The 22,821-nt window shown below is 49.3% G+C and overlaps 1 protein-coding gene across 2 annotated transcripts in view; it reads left to right on the top strand.

Moving 5' to 3' along the window:
- The window catches only part of PLXDC1 (plexin domain containing 1), a 63,480-nt gene extending 49,038 nt beyond the window's left edge, over positions 1-14,442 (top strand). Inside the window, exons 9-13 of one of the 2 annotated variants that reach the window (XM_055407735.2) lie at positions 706-766; positions 2,064-2,199; positions 8,618-8,653; positions 11,434-11,594; positions 12,930-14,442. In XM_055407735.2, coding sequence (XP_055263710.2) covers positions 706-766; positions 2,064-2,199; positions 8,618-8,653; positions 11,434-11,594; positions 12,930-13,049 — 514 coding nt within the window. In that variant the 3' untranslated portion in view covers positions 13,050-14,442. The remainder of the gene's footprint in view (positions 1-705; positions 767-2,063; positions 2,200-8,617; positions 8,654-11,433; positions 11,595-12,929) is intronic. The other variant, XM_055407734.2, reaches the window with a different exon arrangement.
- The last annotated feature ends 8,379 nt before the right edge of the window (positions 14,443-22,821 follow it).

Raw genomic sequence — 22,821 nt, 5'->3', positions numbered from 1 at the left:
TCTGGTTCATCCTTGTACCCCACCCCTTCCCTAGGGAAGCACTTGATGTCTTCCAGCCCAGCTGAGCTGTGCGCTGTCCTCTCAGGGGACCCTGGTCAGCCAAGATCTCATCTCTCCCAGTCTCTGGCAGGACCCTCACTTCTGCCCTTCAGTGACCACATGGTGGGTGTTGGCCAGATTGGCTGATGTCCAGCCTTGGCCCCGCCCCTCCTTGCCAAATTTAGGCTCCTCCACAAAGAAGGGGAGCTCAGCGAATGAGCAAGACTTTCCCCAGATGAGAACATGTATGTGAACTCCCTGGTTTCTCAGCAATTTCTGGGCTGCCCAGAGTTGCAGGGTGGGGCTTAAGGTCTTTAGAGGTCACGCAGTCTGTCAGCTCCGTAAATACAGAGACACAAACAGACACACACACACACACACACACACACACACACACGCATCTAGGTGGGTGTGGCCTTGGTCCTGGGGAGCTGGGTCAAGAGAAGGGTGAGGATGCCACAAATAGCTTCCCCTCCTTTGGGAGAAGGAGTAGAGGTGGCAGGAGGGGCTTGATCACAGCCATCTGGTGCCAGGGCACCTGCTCAGTGGTCTTGGGGAGGTTCGCCTCCTCCTTGCTCCCCTTGGAGATCTATTACTGCATGGAGGGGAGGGGAGGGTTTCTCTGTCAATCCCATCACACCTCCGGTCTCTTGGTTCCCCCTGCAGATGTTCCAGTGGCTTTGACCGCTACCGCCAGGAGTGGCTGGCCTACGGCTGTGCCCAGGAGGTGAGAGGCTGAAGTGACCCGGGTAGGGGAAGGGCAGGGCTGCAGGCTCACCCCTTGCCTGGTCACTCTTCTCTTGGTGACTTTCTCCCCTCCACCTGGGGCTTGCCTCCCTGTCTGTTCTGCGCCAGTGAGACCAATGTGGGAGGTTTTTGAGGGCTCTGTGGGTCCTTGAGACAAGCATTTCTCCTGGTGACTTGGCCCGGCGTGGCTGTTCTCCAGGGGCTCTCTTGGTCCTTGCAGAGGGTATACTGGGTGTGGCCTTGGCCACACTGGAATCTTCTAGGAGGCTGCGTGCCTGGTAACATTCAAGAAGCGACTGCCCTGGCTGTCATTCTAGGAGCAAAGTGGGTTGTACCTGGCACCTCCCATTTAGAATCCCATACAGGTTCGACCCCTGGGTCAGGAAGATCCCCTGGAGGAGGACATGGTAACCCACTCCAGTATTCTTGCTTGGAGAATCCCATGGACAGAGGAGCCTGGCAGGCTACAGTCCATAGGGTTGCAAAGAGTTGGACATGGCTGAAGTGTTTTAGCATGCATGCACAAGCACAGGTTCCTTCTCACTTGGAATTTTCCGGAATGCTCAGCGCTTTGGATGGGTAATGTCCTATTCTCACACCTTTTACTGACACAGAGAGACCCATTCATGTATGCATCCCTTCCCCTCCCTTCCTCTCACTTTCCCTTCTTGCAGGGCAAGCACATGGCATGTGCCCAGCACTTGCTCTGATTTAATCCTATCATGGTCCCAGAAGCTAGAGACCAGTGTCCCCACTGATTAGAGAAGGAAACTGAGGCTCAGAGAGGTTCAGTGACTTGGCTTGCAGCTCACAGCTGGTGAAATGGTGAAAGTGCTGGGCCCAGCATTTAAATGGGAACCCCCAGAATTACTACTATGCTCTCACTACCATCTGTTTTATCAGTGAGGCTGGGTGAGCGGATTCTGGTCTTCAAAAAACTCCCCCCAAAACCCCTTGTGCATCCAGCAACCCGTTTCTGACATTGGCTGTCAGTGAATGTACTCATTCACTTTATTTATTTAAGATTGGCATCTCAGCTCCTTCAGGAAGGATTCGAGGCAGCTGACAGATAAATTGCCCTGTAAGATAAGCCACTTTCAGGATAAAGTGGAAAGCTTAAATGCATTCAGAGCCCTTAGATTACCATGCTTGGACCACTCACTGGAATCTTAAATCTTCTGGCCGCTGAGGGATGAAAGCACCCCCAGGGTCCTCCTGTGTGCGACGTAGCTGCTGGCAAGGCCTCTGTCCATCGCAGCACCGGGTCTCTCTTGCAGGCAGAAGGCAGAACGTGTGAGGACTTCCAGGACGAGGACTCCTACTCGTCCTCTCCCGACAGCTCCTTCAGCCCCTTTGAGGAAGACTTTACCACCACCTCTTCCTCCCTCTTCATTGACAGCCTCACCACAGAAGGTAAGGGTGGGGAGGAGCCATGGCCCTGGAGCATCACTGCCCCTGATGGGGATTATCTCAGGGAACAGAGTTGTTGCATCCTGTCACATCTGAGGCTCCCAGAGCAGAGGTCACGTGCCAGTGAGACACAGAGCTAGGTTTAGGACGAGTGGACTCCACACCCACGTCAGAGTTGTGGAACAGAATTCACTGTGGCGATGGGAAAAATTACCGTCCCAGCACAATGCCAATTAGTTTACATAATAACTTGATTCATCTTAATAGCAGTTCTCAGAGAACCTGTGAGATCTTAGCATCCCAGTAGCAGGTATGAACTCAGTCCCACACACTCAGATGTCAGAGAAAGATTGCATAATTTTTCTGTGACTTCCCTTCTGGTTCCCACCCCTCATTGGGCTGGCGTGGTGGGAGGTTCCACCCCCGCCATGCTGGGGCTTGACTTTCCACTCCTGTGATGTCCAGGGGGCAGAGGGTAGCGCCGGACAGCTCTGTCCATCTTGAGTTGTTGTTGAATTGCTTCTTCAGGCCTGGCTGTCCCTGGGGCCTTCTCTGCCATCCCCATGTTACTGGTGGAATGGTGATTCCTGGGTTCTTGTCCTCACAAGGGAAAGAAATCAATCTAGAGACATAAAACAGTTTTAAGCAGCAGGAGTTTTAATAAGCAAAGCAAAACGTACACTCTTGAGAAGGAGGAGAGTGGACTGGGGGCTGCTTCTGGCAGGTAGAGTTGGTTGTTCAGAGTGATGGGAAGTCCCTCCCTGTGTCCTGCATCACTGGATTGATGAGTTGATTGACAGCTTTAGGTTGCGTAACTTTTCTCCTGTGTGCAGCCTCTTACCCATAAGCACCCAAGTGGAAATGGGTTGGAGGGGGTGGTGGGCAGGGAATGACAATACTAATTTATTATAAATACTGCATAATGAGCCCCAGGCTATTCTGAGTCACCTCTTAGGTCTTGTTGCACCTCCACCAACCAGTACTGGCGGTTTGGAAAGCCCCGTTGGATTTTTGTTATCTGGCTTGGTCCTGATAAGGCTGGAAATTTTGCAGTCCTTAACCACAAAAAGGGAGCTCTCTGCGCATGTTCTGGTCACCAGGGTCCAGGTCAGGCAGGGAAATGGTAACCCTGTCCAGGATGGGGTGGAACCTGCTCTTGTCTGACTTGCTATCTAACAGTCTTCAGCTCCAAGGTCAAGTTGTTTCCATTTTTTGAGGCCAGTTCTCGGAATTGTGGCATTTATGTCCTGGCTACAGTCTGGCCATCACGCAGTTAACCTCTTCCTCCTGGTGGAGATTTTGGTGTCCCAAGGTCCTTGACTCTGCCTGGTGACGGTGTTATCCTTTAGTCTCGTTGAACTGTTTTCCCTTGTTTCTGTGTTTTCTCACCTCTCTGACTCAACTTATTCTTTGGTTAAAGTTTTTCCACAGAGAAAAGGTAGGCTGAGGACATGCGGGGCAAGGGCCGTAGGATCCTGCTCTGTGTCACCCAGCCCTCGGGTTTGATTGAAGCTGCTGGAGGTGGGGAAGACCGGGCAGCGTCCCTGGATTCTATGGCTATCTCTGAGAAATTTCTTCCTCATCCTTTTTTGATACATGGCATCTAGATTTTAACCCCTTGCCCTAAGTCTAAGACTGAAAGACGTATGGGGGTCTTCCTACCTTCCCTGAGCCCAATTACCTGTTTGAAAGGAGCAGATGGAAAGGAGAAAAAGTTGGTATTTTTAAACATTATTCATCCACAATCCCATTTTATAGACAAGGAAATGGGCTCATGAGGGGCAAAGTAGGTTGCTCAGCAGTGGAATATTCTTTCTGTGGTCTCCCCCTGCCTTTGAAATGCAGCCTGCTGCTGCTTAGTCGCTTTAGTCGTGTCCGACCCTGTGCGACCCCATAGACAGCAGCCCACCAGGCTCCCCCATTCCTGGGATTCTCAAGGATAGAGAACCAGAAAGCAGGAACCCATGGATCCGGCTGGAGGGAAGTGAACAGCCCATAGAAAGAGCAAACATTTAAGGGGACTGACCATGGGCCAGGATGGGTGCTGACATTGTGTACCCATTAATACTCACTTAATCCTCCTAATTATCCTGAATTTTGATGCTCTTTGATCCCCAGTTTACAGAGGAGACACTATGGCTAAGAGAGGTTGATGGGCTTACCCAAAATCACACAGCCAGGAAAATGTGGTATCAGGTGTCAGCTGGTTCCCAAAGCAGCAATCTGGCTTGCTCAACCGCGCTGCCTTTCTCAGTGTTGAAAGGAATAGAGAAGGGTCTTCAATGGTTCAATGGGTGGGAAAATAGTGAAAGGTGAACAATGAAGCAGGAGATTCAATACATTACATGACAAAGGAGCAAGAGGAGACCTTGCCCTCAGGAATTATAATGGAGTTCAGGAGTGACCTTCCAGTTAAAGGAAACTCCACTTAAAAGAACCCCCTGGCCAGCCACCCTTGAGTTAACCCTATGTGCTACTGGGGCCTCAATCTGAGCCCAGAGCTGGGCTGGGGTCTGCAGACACTAGGTGAGAACCAGCCTTTCCCTCAGGGGTTTATGTCTGGGTGAGCCACGGTGCCTGGCCAGAGGGGTGGCTGCGGTGGGCATGGAGAGAGCCCAGTGGCTGGCATCTGGAGGTTGGGTTTAAACCCTGACTTGGAATTATTCTCCTTTAGTCCCAGGCTACTGCCATGAAGCGCTGTCCCTACACAGTGTGTCCCGTTGATTTTATCTCGTGTGTGTCTCCTGTCAGCCCAGGAATGTGTCCCTCCTGTTTGCTATGTAATAAAATTCCATGTGGGAAACATTAATCAGAGTAAGGACAGTTATGGCTTTATGGCCTTCCAGTCCTGGAGGAGGTGGCAAAGACTAGCAAGTTGCCTTTATAAGAAAAAAAATGTGACAAGGACTTGTCCCCACAACAAACTTTCAAGGTGTCTGGAGGGACAGGTTTAGGTCACCCCTGCCTGTGACCTAAACAGGAGATGATGTGCTGGGGGCAGAGGCTAGCTCAGGGTCCAGGAAGATGCTGTGAACGAAAGGGATACAGCACTTCAGCCAGGGGGACCCACCTGATCAGGGCAGAGGTGGAGAGCAGAGAAGTTAGTGGGAGCAGTTGCTGAAGGGTCGTGGACCCCTTCTCTCCCCAGCCAGCCAGAAAAGCAGAAAGGGCCAGGGAAGCAGGAAGTGTGGGAGCTGGATTTTAAGTTACTTACTTGCTTAAATGCTGCCCACTTAAATGAACCAGAATGACCTCAGAGTGGCAAGCAGCTGCCACAAAATCTATGCATTTTATCATAAGGATAGACAGGCACTGGCCCGGAATATCTGTGAAGTCTAAGGACTCATCTGGTGAGCAGCTGAACAGAACATGTTGGTAGCAGCAAGAAGTGACTGCTAACCACAGAAAATGACCACTCATGCAGTAGACATCACACACATTTCTTCACTCTGGGTTTTCATGGGCCTGGACCACAATCCGTTAGTTAGGGAACCAGTTTGCATTCCGTGGAGCCCTAGCAAGGCAGCAGCTGGGAACCAGCCCTCAGTGAGGGGATGAAAAGCTGCTGTGGGCACAGCGTCGTCACCTTTAGTCGTCTTGTGAGAGGGACTGGCTGCAGGTGTCTTTTTGTCTATCAAGACTACATGTGGCTTGAGCTACCATGTATTTCCAATGGTCTAGATTCAAAAAATCAAGTTAATTTACCCAATCATGTTTAGGATTACTTTGGTCAATTTTGAGTAATCAATTCATCATTTTCAACCTGTAGTAAAAAAATAGATTCAGAGGCATATATAAATACCTTGTGTATTGCAATTCCTGAAGAAAATGTATCTTTCTGTTATAAGTCAACAATTCTCCGTTTTGTTTTACTTTGAATTTTTAGGGTGTTTCTATAATTTTGTTCATTTACTTTTGACTAGGTGGGGCCTTCGCTGATGCGCAGGCTCTTCTCTAGTTGCGGCTTCTCATGGTGATGGCTTCTCTTGTTGCCGAGCACTGACTCCAGGAGGTGGGCTTCATTAAGTTGTAGCACTTGGGCTCAGTAGTTGTGGCTCCTGGGCTCTAGAGTGCAGGCTCCTTAGATGTGGTTCACAGGATTAGCTGCTCCACAGCCAGTGGGATCTTCCCAGACCATGGATCAAACCCATGCCTGCTGCATTATCAGGCAGATTCTTTCTGAGTGTAACTTACCTGATGCGAACAGTCAGCTCATTGGAAAAGACCCTGATGCTGGGAAAGAGTGAAGGCAAAAGGAGAAGAGAGCAGCAGAGGATGAAATAGCATCACTGAATAGCCTCACTGATTCAGTGGACTTGAACTTGGGCAACCTCCAGGAGATAGTGAGGGACAGGGAGGCCTGACGTGCTGCAGTTCATAGGGTCGCAAAGAGTTGGATACGACTTAGCGACTGAACAATAATGACAATACATGATAAACAATTAAATGACTCCAAAGTCAAATCTACAAAAGCAACTATATCCAAAGAAGCTTAGTTTCTAGTTTTCTTCCTCCATTCTATTCCCCCTTTCCCCTGTGAAAGTGAAGTGAAAGTGTTAGTTGCTTAGTCGTGTCCGACTCTTTGTGACCTCATATGCTGTAGCCCGCCAGGCTCGTCTGTCCATGGGATTTCCCAGGCAAGAATACTGGAGTGGATTGCCATTCCCTTTTCCAGGGGATCTTCCCAACCCAGGGATTGAACCAGGGTCTCCTTCTTTGCAGGCAGATTCTTTACTATCTGAGCCACCAGGGAAGCCCCTTTCCTCTGTGGGATACTATTCTTAAATTTTCTTATGGTTTGTTCTTCTATTATCTAGTGTGATTTTTTGATATTTGAAGATTTATTGGAAACGCATAGCAGAACAGGGTGTTATATTCAGGTACTGGGAGCATAAACGGTTGGTTGCTGAGAGGCTCATAGTCCATGGAAACAAAGGGACTCAAGATGCTCCAGAAACAGATCAAATGCCGTGGGACACAGGGGAGGACACACCCATCTATCCTCTGGGAAGTGACAGGGCTGGGACCAGGACTAGGCTGAGGTAAATGATACACTCAATGCAGATATAAAAGTTAAGGAGGCGCACACACACACAAGCAATAATTAAGAGAAATAATCTTTTCGTGCAATATTTGCAAAAATCAAAAGTAATGCCAAGAATTCCTCGGTGAACAAACTATCAAAAAACTTTAAAAAAGAATAAGACCCTGTTTCACTCGTGTCACCCTAGCCTCAGCCCTGCAAGAGGCATTTCAGGAGTGGGACTTTTGAAAGAGGAGTGGTAAAGGGGAAGAAGGGCATGTCCTGTAGGAGGAACAGAATATGCAGCGATTCAGAGATCTGAGGAGACCCGAGGTCTGGAGAGCCTTGAGGAGTAGCTTGTTACCCCCACTGTGACAAGTGCTATTGAGTTGACCCGAGTGACAGGAGAGAAGACTGGGGCAAACCGCCAAGGGGCTTGAACATCTGTAATCCAAGGGGAGTCAGGGGAAGCTCCCCTTTGAACGAGGAGGATGGTGGAGGGGGAGAAGGGACGCAGAGCAGGTTGCAGGCCCTACATTGTGGAAGCTTCCATTAGCTTAATGTTTGATGCTTGAAGCAGTAATCTCTCGTCATCTAGAATATTCTCCTGACGTGGAATTTTTGCTGTCCTTTCTCCACAGGAAGGGTCAACCATTGAAACTTAATTAGGAGGCTGCAGGGTACACTCTTTGAGGTGTAGAGGGAGTGTGTTGGCCTGGAAATCTGTCTCCCACATTGCTCCCTGGGGGTCTTCAAGCAGATTTGATCTTGTGACTCACACATACCCCACCTCAAATCCTTCCCCCTCTTCCTGCTGCCCCTTAGGATACTGTGAAAGGCCCTGAATTTGGCTTTCCAGGCTGCTGTCTCCCCAACCCCCAGCCTCACTCACTCTCATCACCCCCTACTCACAGCCTGTCTGCCCTCCAGCTGCACTGAACTGCTTTTTATGTCTCTACTGGCCAAGTTCTTGCTGACTCCAGCCTTTGCCCCACCGTCTGTCTGGGACTCTGTCTCAGCCCCATATCTCATCCTGCCTTCTTGACTGCCTTCCTGTGGACAATTTTAATTGTCCCTCCATTCCCCGCCCCCCACCCCCACCCCATGACCTCCCTGAGGGCAGAGATCACATCTATCCACTGTACTCAACTCCCAGTAAACACTCAATAAGTATTTGTTGAATGAATGAACGCTGGGAAAAGTTGGCTTGTCTGTGGTCTTTGACCTTTAGACTGCTGTGTGACTTTGAGCAAGTCAACTCCCCTCTCTGGGCTTCAGTTTCCTAGCCTTCAGAATGAAGGGCTGAACTGAACCTCCCTAAAGTCTCATCCAATCCTAAAAGGACAAAGGCCATTGTAATTCTGCTAACCTTGCACCTTCTCTCCTTTCTGTTGGAAGATGACACCAAGGTGAATCCCTACGCCGGAGGAGATGGTGAGTACAGAGGTACCTGCCCCTCTTCATTACACCACTGCCTCTTGGACTCACCCCCCAAGAGGGTGCAGCCTTCACCTGGCCTTTTTGCTTTTACTCCTTGAGTGGGAGACGGGGAAACAACAGCAGCCTGGGCTTCTCCAACCTCCTGTTCAGTGGGAAGGTACGGGAAGTATGCAGGAGCTTCTGGGCACACACTCCCTAGACTGAAAAAGCAAATCTACATCTAGGCATTTCTCATCTCAGGCGGGAACCTCCAGTAGTTCTTCTGACCACAGTGCTCTTGAGTATTCACTGCCCTGAAAGGAGCGAGAGGCAGAGGAGAGGTTGAGCTAGGGCAGACATGGCCATAGACCTGTGGCCCTGGCCTCTGTCCCCAAGGAGCCTCCCAATCAATGATGGGTGGAGAGTAGATTCTCTCCTTAAAGTTGTTGCAGGAAGGGGAACCCCTTCCAGGGCCCGAGAGTGAGCTCTTGTCTAACACTCTGAAATGAATTGTCCGTGGAGACACATGGGCTGACAGAGCAAGAGATTTTATTGGGAAGAGGAGCCCGGGTGAAGGGAGCAGGGTAAGGGAATTCAGGAGGACTGCTCTGACTGCAGTCTCTGGTTTTATGGTAATGTTAGTTTCTGGGTTGTCTCTGGCCAGTCATTCTGCCTCAGGGTCCTTCCTGGTGTAATGCACATCAGCCAAGATGAATTCCAGCCAGGATTCTGGGAGGTTAGTAGGGTGTATGAACTGGAGTCTCCTTTCTCCTCTGGACCTTTCCTGAATTATTCCAGTTGGTGGTAGCTTGTTAGTTCCACGTTCCTTACCAGGACCTCCAGTTTAAGATAACTCATTCAAGTGGGCACTATGGTGTCTGGCCAGGGCAGGCGGCTTTGATCAGTGTTTGCCCTAACAAAGTTGCCTTTGATTCCCAACGTGGGTTGGCAGAGAGGACACAAAAGTTGTCCACCGCAATTTTACACAGCTTAAGAAGGTAGGGTCCCTGCTCCCAGGACTGCCTGGGGGGATAATCTCCTCTCTAGTGATGTGGGGGCGGGGGTGGCCATCTACCCTGGCCTTTGCCCAGAGCCAGCTTAAGCTCGTGCTGCAACTACGACAGCGGAGAGCTGGAAGAGCCTTCCAGCTCCAGGGGGCCTGGGAGACTGTTAACCGGGCTCCAGCAGGAGAGGAGGGACTGTTAACACAGCGCAGTTAGATGGTTCTCCCACCAGAGACGAGGCCATTGCTCCTCTGTGGGCACCAGGTGTGAGCGTGCATCTGTGTCCGTTGGGCTGAGGGGAGGCAGGAGGCTCTGAGCCACATTCGTCCCTCTTATTCCACATCGTGTGCTTGTCAGCCCAAGCCCTGCCCTCAGATCATCAGGGTCACTGAAGGCTGCAGGCTGATGGCCAGGTCAGGAGAGGCCAGCTCGGGGTGTGTCCTCACCACTCCCCCAGTTCTTGGCAGATACCCTGGCAGTGCCCCAGCGTAGTTTCTCTCCTAAGCTTTTTTCTCTTGCAGAGAAAAGGAGATGGGGGACACAATGACTTTGGATGTATGTGGCATTTTGTTAAAAATCCCCACCCCTTGTTGATTCCCATCACACCCACCAGCGAAGTCAAACAGACTTCAGTATTTCTGTTGCTCGCATGCTGGTCTGTCTTTTCTATGTCATTATCCCCACATCCTTTTAGGATAAGGAGCAGCAGCAAAAAGCCGCCACAGGTAATATTAGTGAACTAGGCTTCTTAGCATCACCGACTTGATGAACGTGAGTTTGAGCAAGCTCTGGGAGTTGGTGAGAGACAGCCTGGTGTGCTGTAGTCCATGGGGTCACAAAGAGTTGGACATGACTGAGCGAATGAACTGAACTGAACTGAGGCTTCTTAGTGACTGGCACTGTGTCCTTGGACGAATCCCTGTACCTCTCTGTATTTCCATTCCTTCAGCTGTACGAGAATGGGTTGGGCTGGATGTGCTTCCAGCTCCATAGTCTATGGAAAATCCTCGGCCTTCTCCTTGGGCTGTATTTCAAATGCTTGCAATGTTCTCAGAGAGTGTTTGCTGGCTTATTAGCCCTTAGAGGACCTAGTTCATTTCTTTTATTGAGTTCCTCTGATGGGTCTGCCATTTTTTCTAAGAGTTGAGGGCACTGAGATGAATAAGACCCTGTCTGCCCTCCAGGAGGTCACAGTCTGGTAGTGGACAGTGACAGGTAAAAATGTGGTCATTTTGCTCTCATAATAGCTACACTTATTGAAGTTGTCCCAGAGACTGGCTGTGCTCCTCGGCAGTTAACATGAATTATCTCATTTTAATCCTCACTGTAATCCTATCAGCTCGTTATCATTATTATCCTGTTCTACAGAAATGATGACTGAGACACACAGAAGTTAAATAAGATGCCCAAGATTACACAGCTAGTAAGCAGCAGAGTCTGTATTTGAAACCAGACAGCCAGACTCCAGATCCCACAACCATCAGATGTCTTAACCATCACATGCCCTTTGTGAATTCCTTAAAAGGAACTATATGGGATGGGTATTAGAGAGAGCTTTTATGATCCTTAGTAAACATCTGGGCAACTTTTAAGTGATTTTGGAAAACCACCTGAATTGTGCTAAGAACAAAGTTAATGTCACCCTCATGAAGTTCCACCCAATCCACCCTTTCATGTATTTGATAAGTAGATCTGAAGGTTCTGCTGGCTTTCATCTCTGGGACTTTGTCAGAACCCAGGACTCCACAGCACCCGCTTCCTCGATCCCCTGACCTAATGATCTCTTTGCAGGCCTTCAGAACAACCTGGCCCCCAAGACGACGGGGTCCCCTGTGCGCCTGGGCACCATTGTGGGCATTGTGCTGGCCGTCCTCCTTGTGGCTTCCATCATCCTGGCTGGGATCTACATCAATGGCCACCCCACCTCCAACGCTGCCCTCTTCTTCATCGAGGTCCGTGTGGGGTGGGGCCACCCCTCTGCCATCCCCATCTGTGTCGGCATTCCCCAGCCATTCAGTCCCTATCTCTCCTTATCTCGTCCCTTACCCACTTCACACCAGGCTCCTGTTTCCACTTGAGGGGCTTCATCAATTCCATCCGGGCATATCTCCCACTAGCAGGCGCTCTCTGAGTCCCTAACCCCCAGGGCTTGGTCCCTCAGGACTCCTCTGGCCTGCTTGTCCTGTCAAATGGCCTCTGCTTTGGCTCCACCATTTGTGGAATCAGAACAGCGACCATCCCCAGAGGAAGGAGAGAAAACCACAGATGCCTCACATGCCTTTGAGTGGTTATGTGACCATCCCCAATGATTTATGGTTTCTCACATAATATTCAGGCCTGGGGCTTATCCAAAGCCATAATGAAACTGAGGTCTTTGCCTCTTGGCCTGCTGTGTGCATTTTTCAATTAGATTTGACAGGCCACAGTGATCATAAGAGTCACTCTGTCTGGGAGCTTTCATTGAGGATGCTGCAGTTTTGAACGTCTCAGAATTTAGAAGAGCCAGCCTGACGTGCAGCATGGGAAGTAAGGCCTGGGCTCCTTCATTGTGAGCCGCAGAGCTCAGGAGCCCCTGCCCACTCCCCACCCGTGGTGACTGACTAGCTCTCTGAATCCCACAGCAGGGTGGCCTCTAGGTCACCTCCACGTGGGTCACACGCCCCTTGACCTCATCATCCAGAGGCCTGGGTGGTTCCCTCCCCTCTGGTTCAATGCCACCCGTTTCTTATGAATTCTAACCAGTCATTGGTAGGTTAACACTAAGACCTGCCAAGGCTAAGACCTATCTGGTTTCACCTGGGGAACCTGCAGATCCCCAGCCACAGGGATGCAGACAGGAAGGTCTGAGACCTGGGAATCTGTGTTTTCTTCAGCTCTCCACCTCTGATGTAGGACCTGTCCTGTCTAGAGGGTTATCTTGGCATTTCCAGAACCTCCCAGATCATTCCATCTCTTACCCATTTCCTCACTTTCTGAAGTCTTAGGGCTCCACACTGTGTATTGCTGAGTTTTTCACCTTGTGTCCTGCAGTCCACATGGCAAAGGATCAAATGACCTCATTCCCATTCCTGGGGCTCCCAGCGGGTTTCCCAATGTGCCGAGGATCACAGCTGGGAGCCTTCTGGGGAGGGGGGTCTACACTTCACCTGGCTCACACACAGTAGCCCCCAAGAGCCCTTGAAAAGTGCTCAGAGCTGTCCCCCTGGGTGAAGGGGAGAACGTGGGGAGGGTCCCCAGTGGGTGGGGTCGGGGTCCCGCCCACTCACTCTGTGTCTGTGCCCCTGCAGCGGAGACCTCACCACTGGCCAGCCATGAAGTTCCGCAACCACCCCAGCCACTCCACCTACACAGAGGTTGAGCCCTCAGGCCACGAGAAGGAGGGCTTCGTGGAGGCGGAGCAGTGCTGAGAGCGCAGGTCTCCCTTGGAAAGGTACAAAGGAAGACCCGGGGACCTCAAAACACACGCGTCAAAGCAAAGCAGAGAAATGACTTTTCTTGGCCTCCGAACACACCCTGGCTGGGAAAACAAGCCTGTGGTCTGCAGTGCCAGCCCTACAGTTTGGCCATCACACCCCGAATATTGAAGCAGGGGCAGAAAAGCCACAATAACCAGTAATAGTCACCAGTGCCAGGGGTCTCCCCTTCTGAATCTCTCAATAGTCTACTCTGGAGCTGCCTCAGAGGTCCCTTCCCACCTGGAGATGGACAGATGCCCTGCTCCCATCACCTAATGCCCCTGTGTATGACAAAGAGAACCAAGCTCTTGATTGTGGCCACCACATTCCAGGGTCCATAGACTCAAGAGCAGGTCCTCATGGCTATGGATTCAGGGTATTTTGCCCCGGCTTCTGTGGTCTAGAAGTCTGGAGAAGGAGTTCTCACCATCTGTTACACACAGGTACAGCTGCTCCCAGTGCTTTCGGCAAGACACTGATTGGCATGCTGGCATCCGAAGAAAGCCAAAGGAGAGAAGAGAGAACTTGTGGGCAGATTGCATTTTTAGGCTTCGCTCCCCCAACTTGCCCTATCTGCTGAGAACCAGTTAGTTTCTGCATTGAACATGTGTGTGGCCCATGTCATGGTCTTTATCCAATGGCAGCCCTGCCCACCAGGTGAGCCGTGCTGTGTGCGGCCACATCTACCAGGTGGGCTCTTCATTCCAATGGCACGTTTGGGTGTCCATTGTCTTCACTGGCCTGGTCTTCCATCGGTGCCAGTCAGTACCTCCAAAGGCAGGGGCTGCCTGATCAATACTTTGCCTCCTCTGAGCTGGAATTTTATAGCCATTAAAGAGAAATAAGGTGGGGAGAAGCTTCTTGAAACATACCCAACAGGGAACTTCAGTTGGATTCTGTTGAAAAGCAAAACCTCTAGAACAATTGGGACAGAGGAAACTGGTGCGGGAAGGAAGGACTGTATATTTGCCGGAAATTCTTGGGGCAGAGAGTTTAGATTCCCAAACCTAATCTGGTTTTAAGTGAGTTCTGTCCCAGAGATGAGTTGGTGTTGCTTCTGAAGAGAATTTCAAATGAAAACCTATAGTTCACCCTCATTCAAAGTAAAAAAAATATCAACAGCAAATAAACATTAAATCACAGTCTCCACTGTCCTTTGTTGTTGTTTAGTCACTAAGCTGTGTCAGACTGCTTGTGACCCCATGGACTGTAGCCAGCCAGGCTCCTGTGTTCATGGAATTTCCCAGGCAAGAATACTAGAGTGGGTTGCCATTTCCTTCTCCAGGGGATCTTCCCAACCCAGGGAGCAAACCCATGTGTCCTGCATTGGGAGGCAGATTCTTTACCGCTGAGCCACCTGGGAAGCCCTCCACTGTCCTTAGTCATGTCCTTTTATGCATATCACCAGCATGCTGCCAAATAAAGAAGTTTATGTACAAAGCCTCCTGAAGTGGGGGGTAGGGAGTCTGCAAATAACTGGGCACATACAAACACTGGACTGATGGTCTTGCAGATGCTCCATGGTTTATCCTTGGTGAGAATGCTAATAACCATTGGAGTGGGAAACATGCTTGGCTTTCCATAGGGTATCCTTCATAAGCCAGGCAAGGAAGAGCTATGATTTTGAGAAATCGTATCCAAATTTGAGAAAGTAAAAAGATAATGCAACAAAGAGAATAGAGTTCTTTTCAAGCTTCTGAAGGTATGAAACAGAGCCCTCCTAATAAGAGAATCGCAGCCAGGCACTGAAATACTCGGGGATCCCAGCACTGCTGGCTGGCAGGAGGGTGATTTTTGCCCTTGGCTGACCAGCAGAGAATCTATGATCTTTGTGTGTCTAAAACAGCCAGTGAGGGAGTTCCAGCTGTGATAAGATGCAGCACACAGCATCACAGGTCCCACTCCCAAACTCCAGCATGCTTCTTCCTAACGGGGGCTCCTCTAATCATGCTGATTCCTGAAGGGAAAGACCAAGAATGAAAAAATGGGCGGTGATGTGCTGAGGCCTCCACTAGTAACACTGCAGGTGGAGAGAGAAAGCAAGCAATACCTCGGGCCGGTCAGAGAAACCCTCGCTGGCCCCTGGGATGACAGTGGTGAAGGCAGGGGAGCTGTTTGACCAGAATTAATGCTGGTTCTCACCTGTCCTTAGGCTCTCTCACGAGATCAAGCATCTCTTAGACCCGAGAGTTTAACTCCAAGGTTCAGAGGGGGTTCACCGGGTAGCTACAGAGAGGGACTCAGCTGCAGAGTGAATGACCAGAACGAGACATGGCGGTTTCATGGTCAACCAGCAAAGGAGTACTTTTGCGCATCATCAACCACAGATAGCTTGCAGATTTCCAGACCCCTCTGCCCCACAGGCAGACAAAATCACCCAGGAGAGCAGGTGGTCAGCAGATCTTTCCCTACGTGGTGACTTTGGGGATCCTCACAGTGAGCCCACCTGAGAGGGGTTGGATGGGTCCATGAAAGCTCATCACTGTGACAAAAAGCTTCAACCCCGTGAAACAGCTGTCCATGTGGTACCCAGAAATCAGAAGCTCTCTGGGAGGCTCTGTTTTACATCAGAACTCTTAAGAGAGACAACAAGAAAATGAGAAGGAAATCTGCTAGCGGTACAGAGGTCAGGACTCTGTTTCCACTGAGGTGGCCGGTCAGGGAATTAAAATCTCACAAGCCACAAAAGAAAAAGAAAGAAAGAAAAAGAGAAGAAAAATGCAGAGGCCAAGTGTGAGGGGGGATCCCTGGATCAGGCTGTGAGCACAACTTAATTCCCCTGTAATCAGCCGTCCTTAGATTTGTGGATTTGTCCAATAAGGTCCTTGGGGGTTTCTGATTCTAGAACATGAATGCATATAAGCCCAGCCAGCAATTCCAGTACCCAGGAATGCCCCAGGTGGAGCAGATGGGGTTTCCAAGCTGGACTAACCATATCCCTCCTGCCTCAATCAGGTGTCACCACCCACTCACCCCAGCAGGCCCCTGACTCTGGAGACTGCCTCTTCATGTCTTCAGGTCTCAGCCTGGAGCCTGAGGTTGAAAATGTCCTTTTGTCACTGTTAGAGGTTCTCGATGGGCCTATGGAAACAATTTTTTTAATTTGTGTGTTTTGCCAGGACTCTCCTGTGTAATGGAGCCCCTGTGTATGTATATATATTTATACAAACACACACATACATATATGTAAAATTGCTAAAAACATTGGATGAAGCTTATAGCTGTGCTCAGCCTGTAGCTTGATGTGTTATGTTAAGACAGTGGGAAAAGCTGTCAGTCAACCACACTAGGTGAAAAGCAGAGTATTCACTTGAGCTGTTCACTTATCTCATTGTGGACAGAGCTAAGGCTGTCACCTCTGGGTTCTGGAGAAGATTTGCATAAAGTACTGATCAGGAGCCACATCCAGACTCCCCACATCAGGTAGAGTCACAAATCAAATCAGCCTCTCTCTCTGTCTCTCACCATCTCCCGTTCTCCCCTCCCCCAGGTGCCCCCCGAAACAAAAAGACACCTGAGCTTACAGCACAACTCAAAGGATTTGGGATATGAGGGCATCGCGTGTGTGTGTGTGTGCGCGCACGCGCGCATGTGTGTGTGTGTGTGTGTGTGCGCGCGAGCGTGTGTGCGTGCGTTCCTGCGCGCACACACATGCATGCTCAGTCACGTCCGACTCTTTGGGACCCCATGGGCCTCGCCAGGCTCCTCTGTCCATGAGATTGCCCAGGCAAGATTACTGGAGTGGGTTACCATTTCCCCCTCGAGGACATCTTCCCAACCCAGGGATCGAACCCACATCTCTTGCATCTCCTGCGCTGGCAAATGGATTCTTTACCACTGGCTCTACCTGGGAAGCCTACCTGTTTTAAATGCAATCTATTCACATATTTAGCATGAGAATTCTTTGCACAGATTCCCAGTGTTAATAATAAAAGGCAACATTCTTTTATAACTTCTGCCATGTGCAAAATTAAGTGCAAAAGATTTGGAGTGACATTCTGCAAGTCATCACACAGCCCTTAGTCCTGATGACTGCCTTCTTCTCTGAGGACCTACCCTAAGGAGGAGAGGAAGAGCCTCCGTCAATCTGCCAAGCAGTTGTGTTCTTCCCAAACTCCTGTCCCACCTCAAAGAGAAACAGCCTGGAAAGAGATTCTAGCTATTTATTTATTAGAGGTTTGTAAGTCCCTGGAAGTAAACTACGTGGGTTTCTAATCTACTATCTAGAGACAGAAAATAAATCTGCTAAGTTGATGCTGCCACATTTCTGGAGATTTTGCGTTTGAACCGCCTTAGCAGCTTCGCTGTTTTTATTACTTCTCGATTTTGCTCACAAAGCATGGTTAAGCAAATCAAAACAGAAAGAGGAAACATTTGAACTCCTCATAGCCAAACTCAGCTATGCCAAATTTCAGGCTCCAAACAAGCCAGCATATAAATAAACATGCTATGTTTGCCAAATAAAGAGGAGTGTATTGGAGAAGGAGATGTGAATTGATGAGAAAGCCCTGGGTTACTCCTCTGTGCTTCAGAAGGTGGGAGCTTCTGCCCCTGCCCCACCCCTGAGAAGCTGTGTGTTGTTGGCCAAGTCACCCAACTTCTCTGGGCATCTGCAAAATAAGAAGTGGGAGGACTAACTGATCTAATAAGGAGAGGATGTTTTCCTCTCAGCAAATACGCTCATCTGGTTTTGTTCTTTCCAGTTCACAAGCAGCTTGAATGGAAGCATCCCTTTGGTTTCCATTATCCTTAATAAAGTGACCAACTTGTTCTGGTTTGCCTGAGACTTCCCGACTTTAACAGAGAGTCCTGTGTCTTGGGAAACCACTCGATCAAGAACCCACTGGGACAGTGGTTAGTCTATCCTTGGAGTCTATCCTGAACCCACTGGTTGAGGAGATGTTAACAATCTCAAGTACCTGTAGAGCATTAAAGTGTGGTCCATACAGGCATCCCCTGGGGGTTAGCTGGTAATGCAGAATTCAGGCCCAGCCACCCAAGACTTACTGAGTCAGCATCTGCAATTGACCAGCTGCTCAGGTGACTCAGGTGAAATGCATGAACATTTGAGAAGCATTTCTAGGAAGCAGTTTTACTGACATGATCACAGCCTGTTGTGAAGGCATTATTACCCCATCTCTCAGATGAGGAAATTGAGACTCAGACAGGAGGTTTCCTTGTTTATTTACTCATTTTCTCCATACTTATTAAGCACCTACTGTGTGCCAGGCATCCTTAAGTTGCTTGCCCAAGGTCACCCAGGAGTTGAGAGAATTCCCAAACCCGGGACTTTGGGTTACCATCTGGGGTTGTTCCTCTAGGGTGGGGCGTTGCCAGAGCTATGTGGCCACAGTTTATTTGGGGAGCAGGGACTTCCCTGGTGGTCCGGTGGCTAAGACTCTGTGCTGTCAAAGCAGGGGGCCTGGGGTTCGATCCCTGGTCAGGGAACTAGATCCCACATGCTGTAACCAAAGATCCCACATGCCGCTACTAAGATTCGGAGCAGCCAAATAAATAAATAAAGATAAACTGAGCCATCAGAGGCCTATAAGAGTCTTAAAAAGATGCAGAACAAGGACGTGCACTCTTATCTCCTGAAACTGTGAGCTTATCAGCTATTTATTTACAGTCCAAGACTCACTGTTCTTGCCTCCTCATCCGGATCCCCCACTCCAGTAACACTCCCTCAGGAAGATTTGGAAAAACTATCCTTAAAGTTTTACAGAACACAAGGCCTGCCCTGGGGCTTATTTTTTTTTTGAATGGAAGACAATTGATTACTTCACTGTCCCCATGGGGCTGGAGAGAAGGGAGATGGGAGTGGAGGGAGAATCCTTACTTTAACTGCTGTCACCATAGAAATTCTTCAGGCAATGGTTCTTCTGATGTTCATAAAACATTTTTACATTTGGTCCCTAGAGATAACTGAATCATACCCACAGTTTTCCACAAAGCTAAAAGCACAAAGAAACATCTGAATGTAGGCCAATAAAATCTCATCATACACTCCCAGTCTTGGGTGAGAAACTTCCTTTCCAGCTTCAGTCTTTCCTTTTCACATATCTCGATTCAGAAAGTGACTGTCACCACATGGGGTATCCAAAAGGTATAAGACTCACCATAAGTAGTGGCGAGAAGTCTGAAAAGCCTTAAAAAATAACAGATCCCATCTCTCCTCCATTGATCCATCTTACCATCTCTCAGTTTAGACCCCACTGGGTTTTTTTAAGTTTTCATTTTTAAATTTTTATTTATTTATTTAACCGACCAGGTCTTAGGTGCGGCACGTAGGATCTTTAGTTGTGAATGTAGGATCTAGTTCCCTGGCCAGGGATTAAACCCAGGCCCCCTGCAATGGGAGCACTGAGTCTTAGCCAATGACCACCAGGGAATGCATTTGGAATGCAGTTTTGCTGCTCTCGACTAACTCAGGCACAGTGGAGGCAAGGGTCTAGTGGTGATCTTTTGTTCTCACTGCCCCCACCCCCAAGGAATGGTCAGTCAGTCAGTCAGTTCAGTCGCTCAGTCGTGTCCGACTCTTTGCGACCCCATGAATCACAGCACGCCAGGCCTCCCTGTCCATCACCAACTCCCGGAGTTCACTCAAACTCATGTCCATTGAATCGGTGATGCCATCCAGCCATCTCATTCTCTGTCGTCCCCTTCTCCTCCCGCCCCCAATCCCTCCAATCTTCAGAGTCTTTTCCAGTGAGTCAACTCATCACATGAGGTGGCCAAAGTATTGGAGTTTCAGCTTTAGCATCAGTCCTTCCAATGAACACCCAGGATTGATCTCCTTTAGAATGGACTGGTTGGATCTCCTTGCAGTCCAAGGGACTCTCAGGAGTCTTCTCCAACACCACAGTTCAAAAGCATCAATTCTTCGGCGATCAGCTTTCTTCACAGTCCAACTCTCACATCCATACATGACCACTGGAAAAACCATAGCATTGACTAGACGGACCTTTGTTGGCAAAGTAATGTCTCTGCTTTTTAATATACTATCTAGGTTGGTCATAACTTTCCTTCCAAGGAGTAAGCATCTTTTAATTTCATGGCTGTAATCAGCATCCGCAGTGATTTTGGAGCCCAAAAAAATAAAGTCTGACACTGTTTCCACTGTTTCCCCAACTATTTCCCATGAAGTGATGGGACCAGATGCCATGATCTTTGTTTTCTGAATGTTGAGCTTCAAGCCAACATACCAACAAGGAATGGTATGTATTAATAATTCCAAGATCGCCCCCTCAAGTTCAAAAGGGCAGCCAGCTTCAGCTCACTCCCACCTCTAGAGCTGCAGACACCCCTCTGTGTTCCATGGGGCTTGTTGGGCTGTACCCCATAGACCTCCGAGGCTTGTGCTGCCCAACTTCAAGACCGAAGAAAGAGTCCAGAGTCAGCATCAAAGTTATCAACGGTTTCATGCATGGGGAACTTACACGTCTGAAGCAAGGTCCTGGGGTAACACCCTGTTATAGCCACGCGTTCCAGGAAACAAACTCACTCAGAAGGACATTGCGGATAGTGGAGTGCAGTTTATTACACCGGTGGGCCCAAGGCAGAGTCTCCTCTTAGCCAAGGACCCCGACCACCATTTGTGAAAATCTTTTATACCCTATGTGTACGTCGAACCCACCACTCAATTTCCTTGAGACTTACATAAAAAAAAAGGAAGGGTAAATACAATCACAATAACCCCATCTTTCATGTGTTAGGTGTTCAAACAGTTAATAATCAATAAGCCTGTGATTACATTCAGATAGACACGGAAAGAGTTTATGACGTGTCCGGAGACGGGTGATTAGAGTATATTTTCTCTTAGGTGATGAGTAACCTGGATATGATCTTCAAGATTCCCATGTCTGCTGCTGCTGCTGCTGCTAAGTCACTTTAGTCGTGTCCGACTCTGTGTGACCCCATAAATGGAAGCCCACCAGGCTCCCCCGTCCCTGGGATTCTCCAGGCAAGAACACTGGAGTGGGTTGCCATTTCCTTCTTCAGTGTCTAGAAGGGGTCTTATCTTTCTATTGTAGTTTCCATAGGCACTAAACACAGAGTTCAGAGTCCATTGGAGAGGTGGCCAAGCATGATCAGCATGAACAGGCCTAAGATGGAGTCCGTTCCGTTCCGTTCAGTCGCTCAGTCGTGTCCGACTCTTTGCGACCCCATGGACTGTAGCCTACCAGGCTTCTCCGTCCATGGGATTCTCCAGGCAACAATACTGGAGTGGGTTACCGTTTCCTTCTCCAGGGGATCTTCCCGACCCAGGGATCGAACCCGGGTCTCCCGCATTGGAGGCAGACGCTTTAACCTCTGAGCCACCAGGGAAGATCCCAAGATGGAGTCCAGGCCCTATGAATTCCCTCTTCACCCTACTGTGTGCAGCAGATGGCAGTGGGCAGGACATGGTGGTGGTTTTCACTACTTCCCAAGGGGAAGGGGAGTTTACCAGTTATAAGGGAATTGACATCGGGTGGGCTCATTAGTTACCACAGAAACCAGTAGTGGGGCATGCTCCTCATTGCCCCTTTGACAAGAATGATGACTAGCTAGGGCCAGGGGCAAGCACATAGAAAGGTCAGTTGTGTGGGTAAGATAGAGGTGAAGCAGACACTGGTCGGGCAGAAGATGTGTAGAGAGCAAGAGAATGGCCATCTTGAGAAGCCCGACAGAGATCTTCTCCCCAAGCCCTCTGTGCTCACAATTCCTTCTGCCTCCAGAGACAAGCACTCAGCCCTCCCTCACTGTGAAGGAGGAACCAACCCAACAAAACCAGGCATTAGCAAAGCTTACTTACCAAGACCCTGATCTATTTACTTTTGAGATGATGATCACACAGCTGACAACTCACATTTGCTAGGTACTGTGTTCCAGGCAGCGTTTTATGAGAGTTATCTGTATCATCACCTATGGGCCAATGGCACTGCTTTATCTATTTCATCTAGGAGGGCACTGAGGGTCAGAGCATGAGGGAATTTGCTCAGGGTCACCAATCAGGTCACTCAGGCAAGGTATCTAGAACTTGGCAAGGGTAACTAGAAGTCAGTTGGCCTTTGGCCCTCAGCTTTTGTTCCTGAGGCCAAGGTATGCCCACTCTCCTACCCTTAACACCTTGACCCATCCTCTATCAAAGGCACTGAGGACCCTGTTCTCCACAGAAGATTCATTTCCCAGTCAGGAAGTGAAATTGGATGGGAAGAGGCACCATTGCCCTAGTTTCAAGTGGAAGTTTTAAATCTCTGGATGGGGTGACCCTAGTATACTAGTCTTTCACCCTGTAGAAATGAACCCTCTTGGGGTGCTCTTCCCATCCTTGGGCCACACATCTAAGAGACTCTTACCTGATGTTTTCTCATTTGTAAGAGCCCAGTTTGTAAAAATGACTCTCTGTTCCAGTCCCTCAATCCCTGAGTTTCACAGATGGAAAACTGAAGCTTCAGGAAAGTCAAGAGTCACACCCAAGACCACACAGGAAGTGATAGAGCTGCCCCTGCTGGTGCACCAGCATGTGCAGAGGGTAAGTGGATCTGATGGTACCAGGCCTGAGCTGAATCCTGGTGATGCCACATACCACCTCTGTGACTTCACAAAGTTGCTCAATGTCCCTGTGTACTTTCTGCTTTGGTTAAATGGAAGAGATGAAAAGAACAGCACCACGGACTTCCCTGGTGGTCCAGTGGATGAGACTCCATGCTCCCAATGTAGGGGGCCCAGGTTTGATCCC

This window comes from Moschus berezovskii, chromosome 20 (genome assembly GCF_049115385.1).
Source record: "Moschus berezovskii isolate FMDL1 chromosome 20, NW_MosBer_1.0, whole genome shotgun sequence".
Taxonomy (NCBI): domain Eukaryota; kingdom Metazoa; phylum Chordata; class Mammalia; order Artiodactyla; family Moschidae; genus Moschus; species Moschus berezovskii.
Note: the sequence above shows the minus strand (reverse complement) of the source record. Positions and strands in the feature narration are given on the sequence as shown.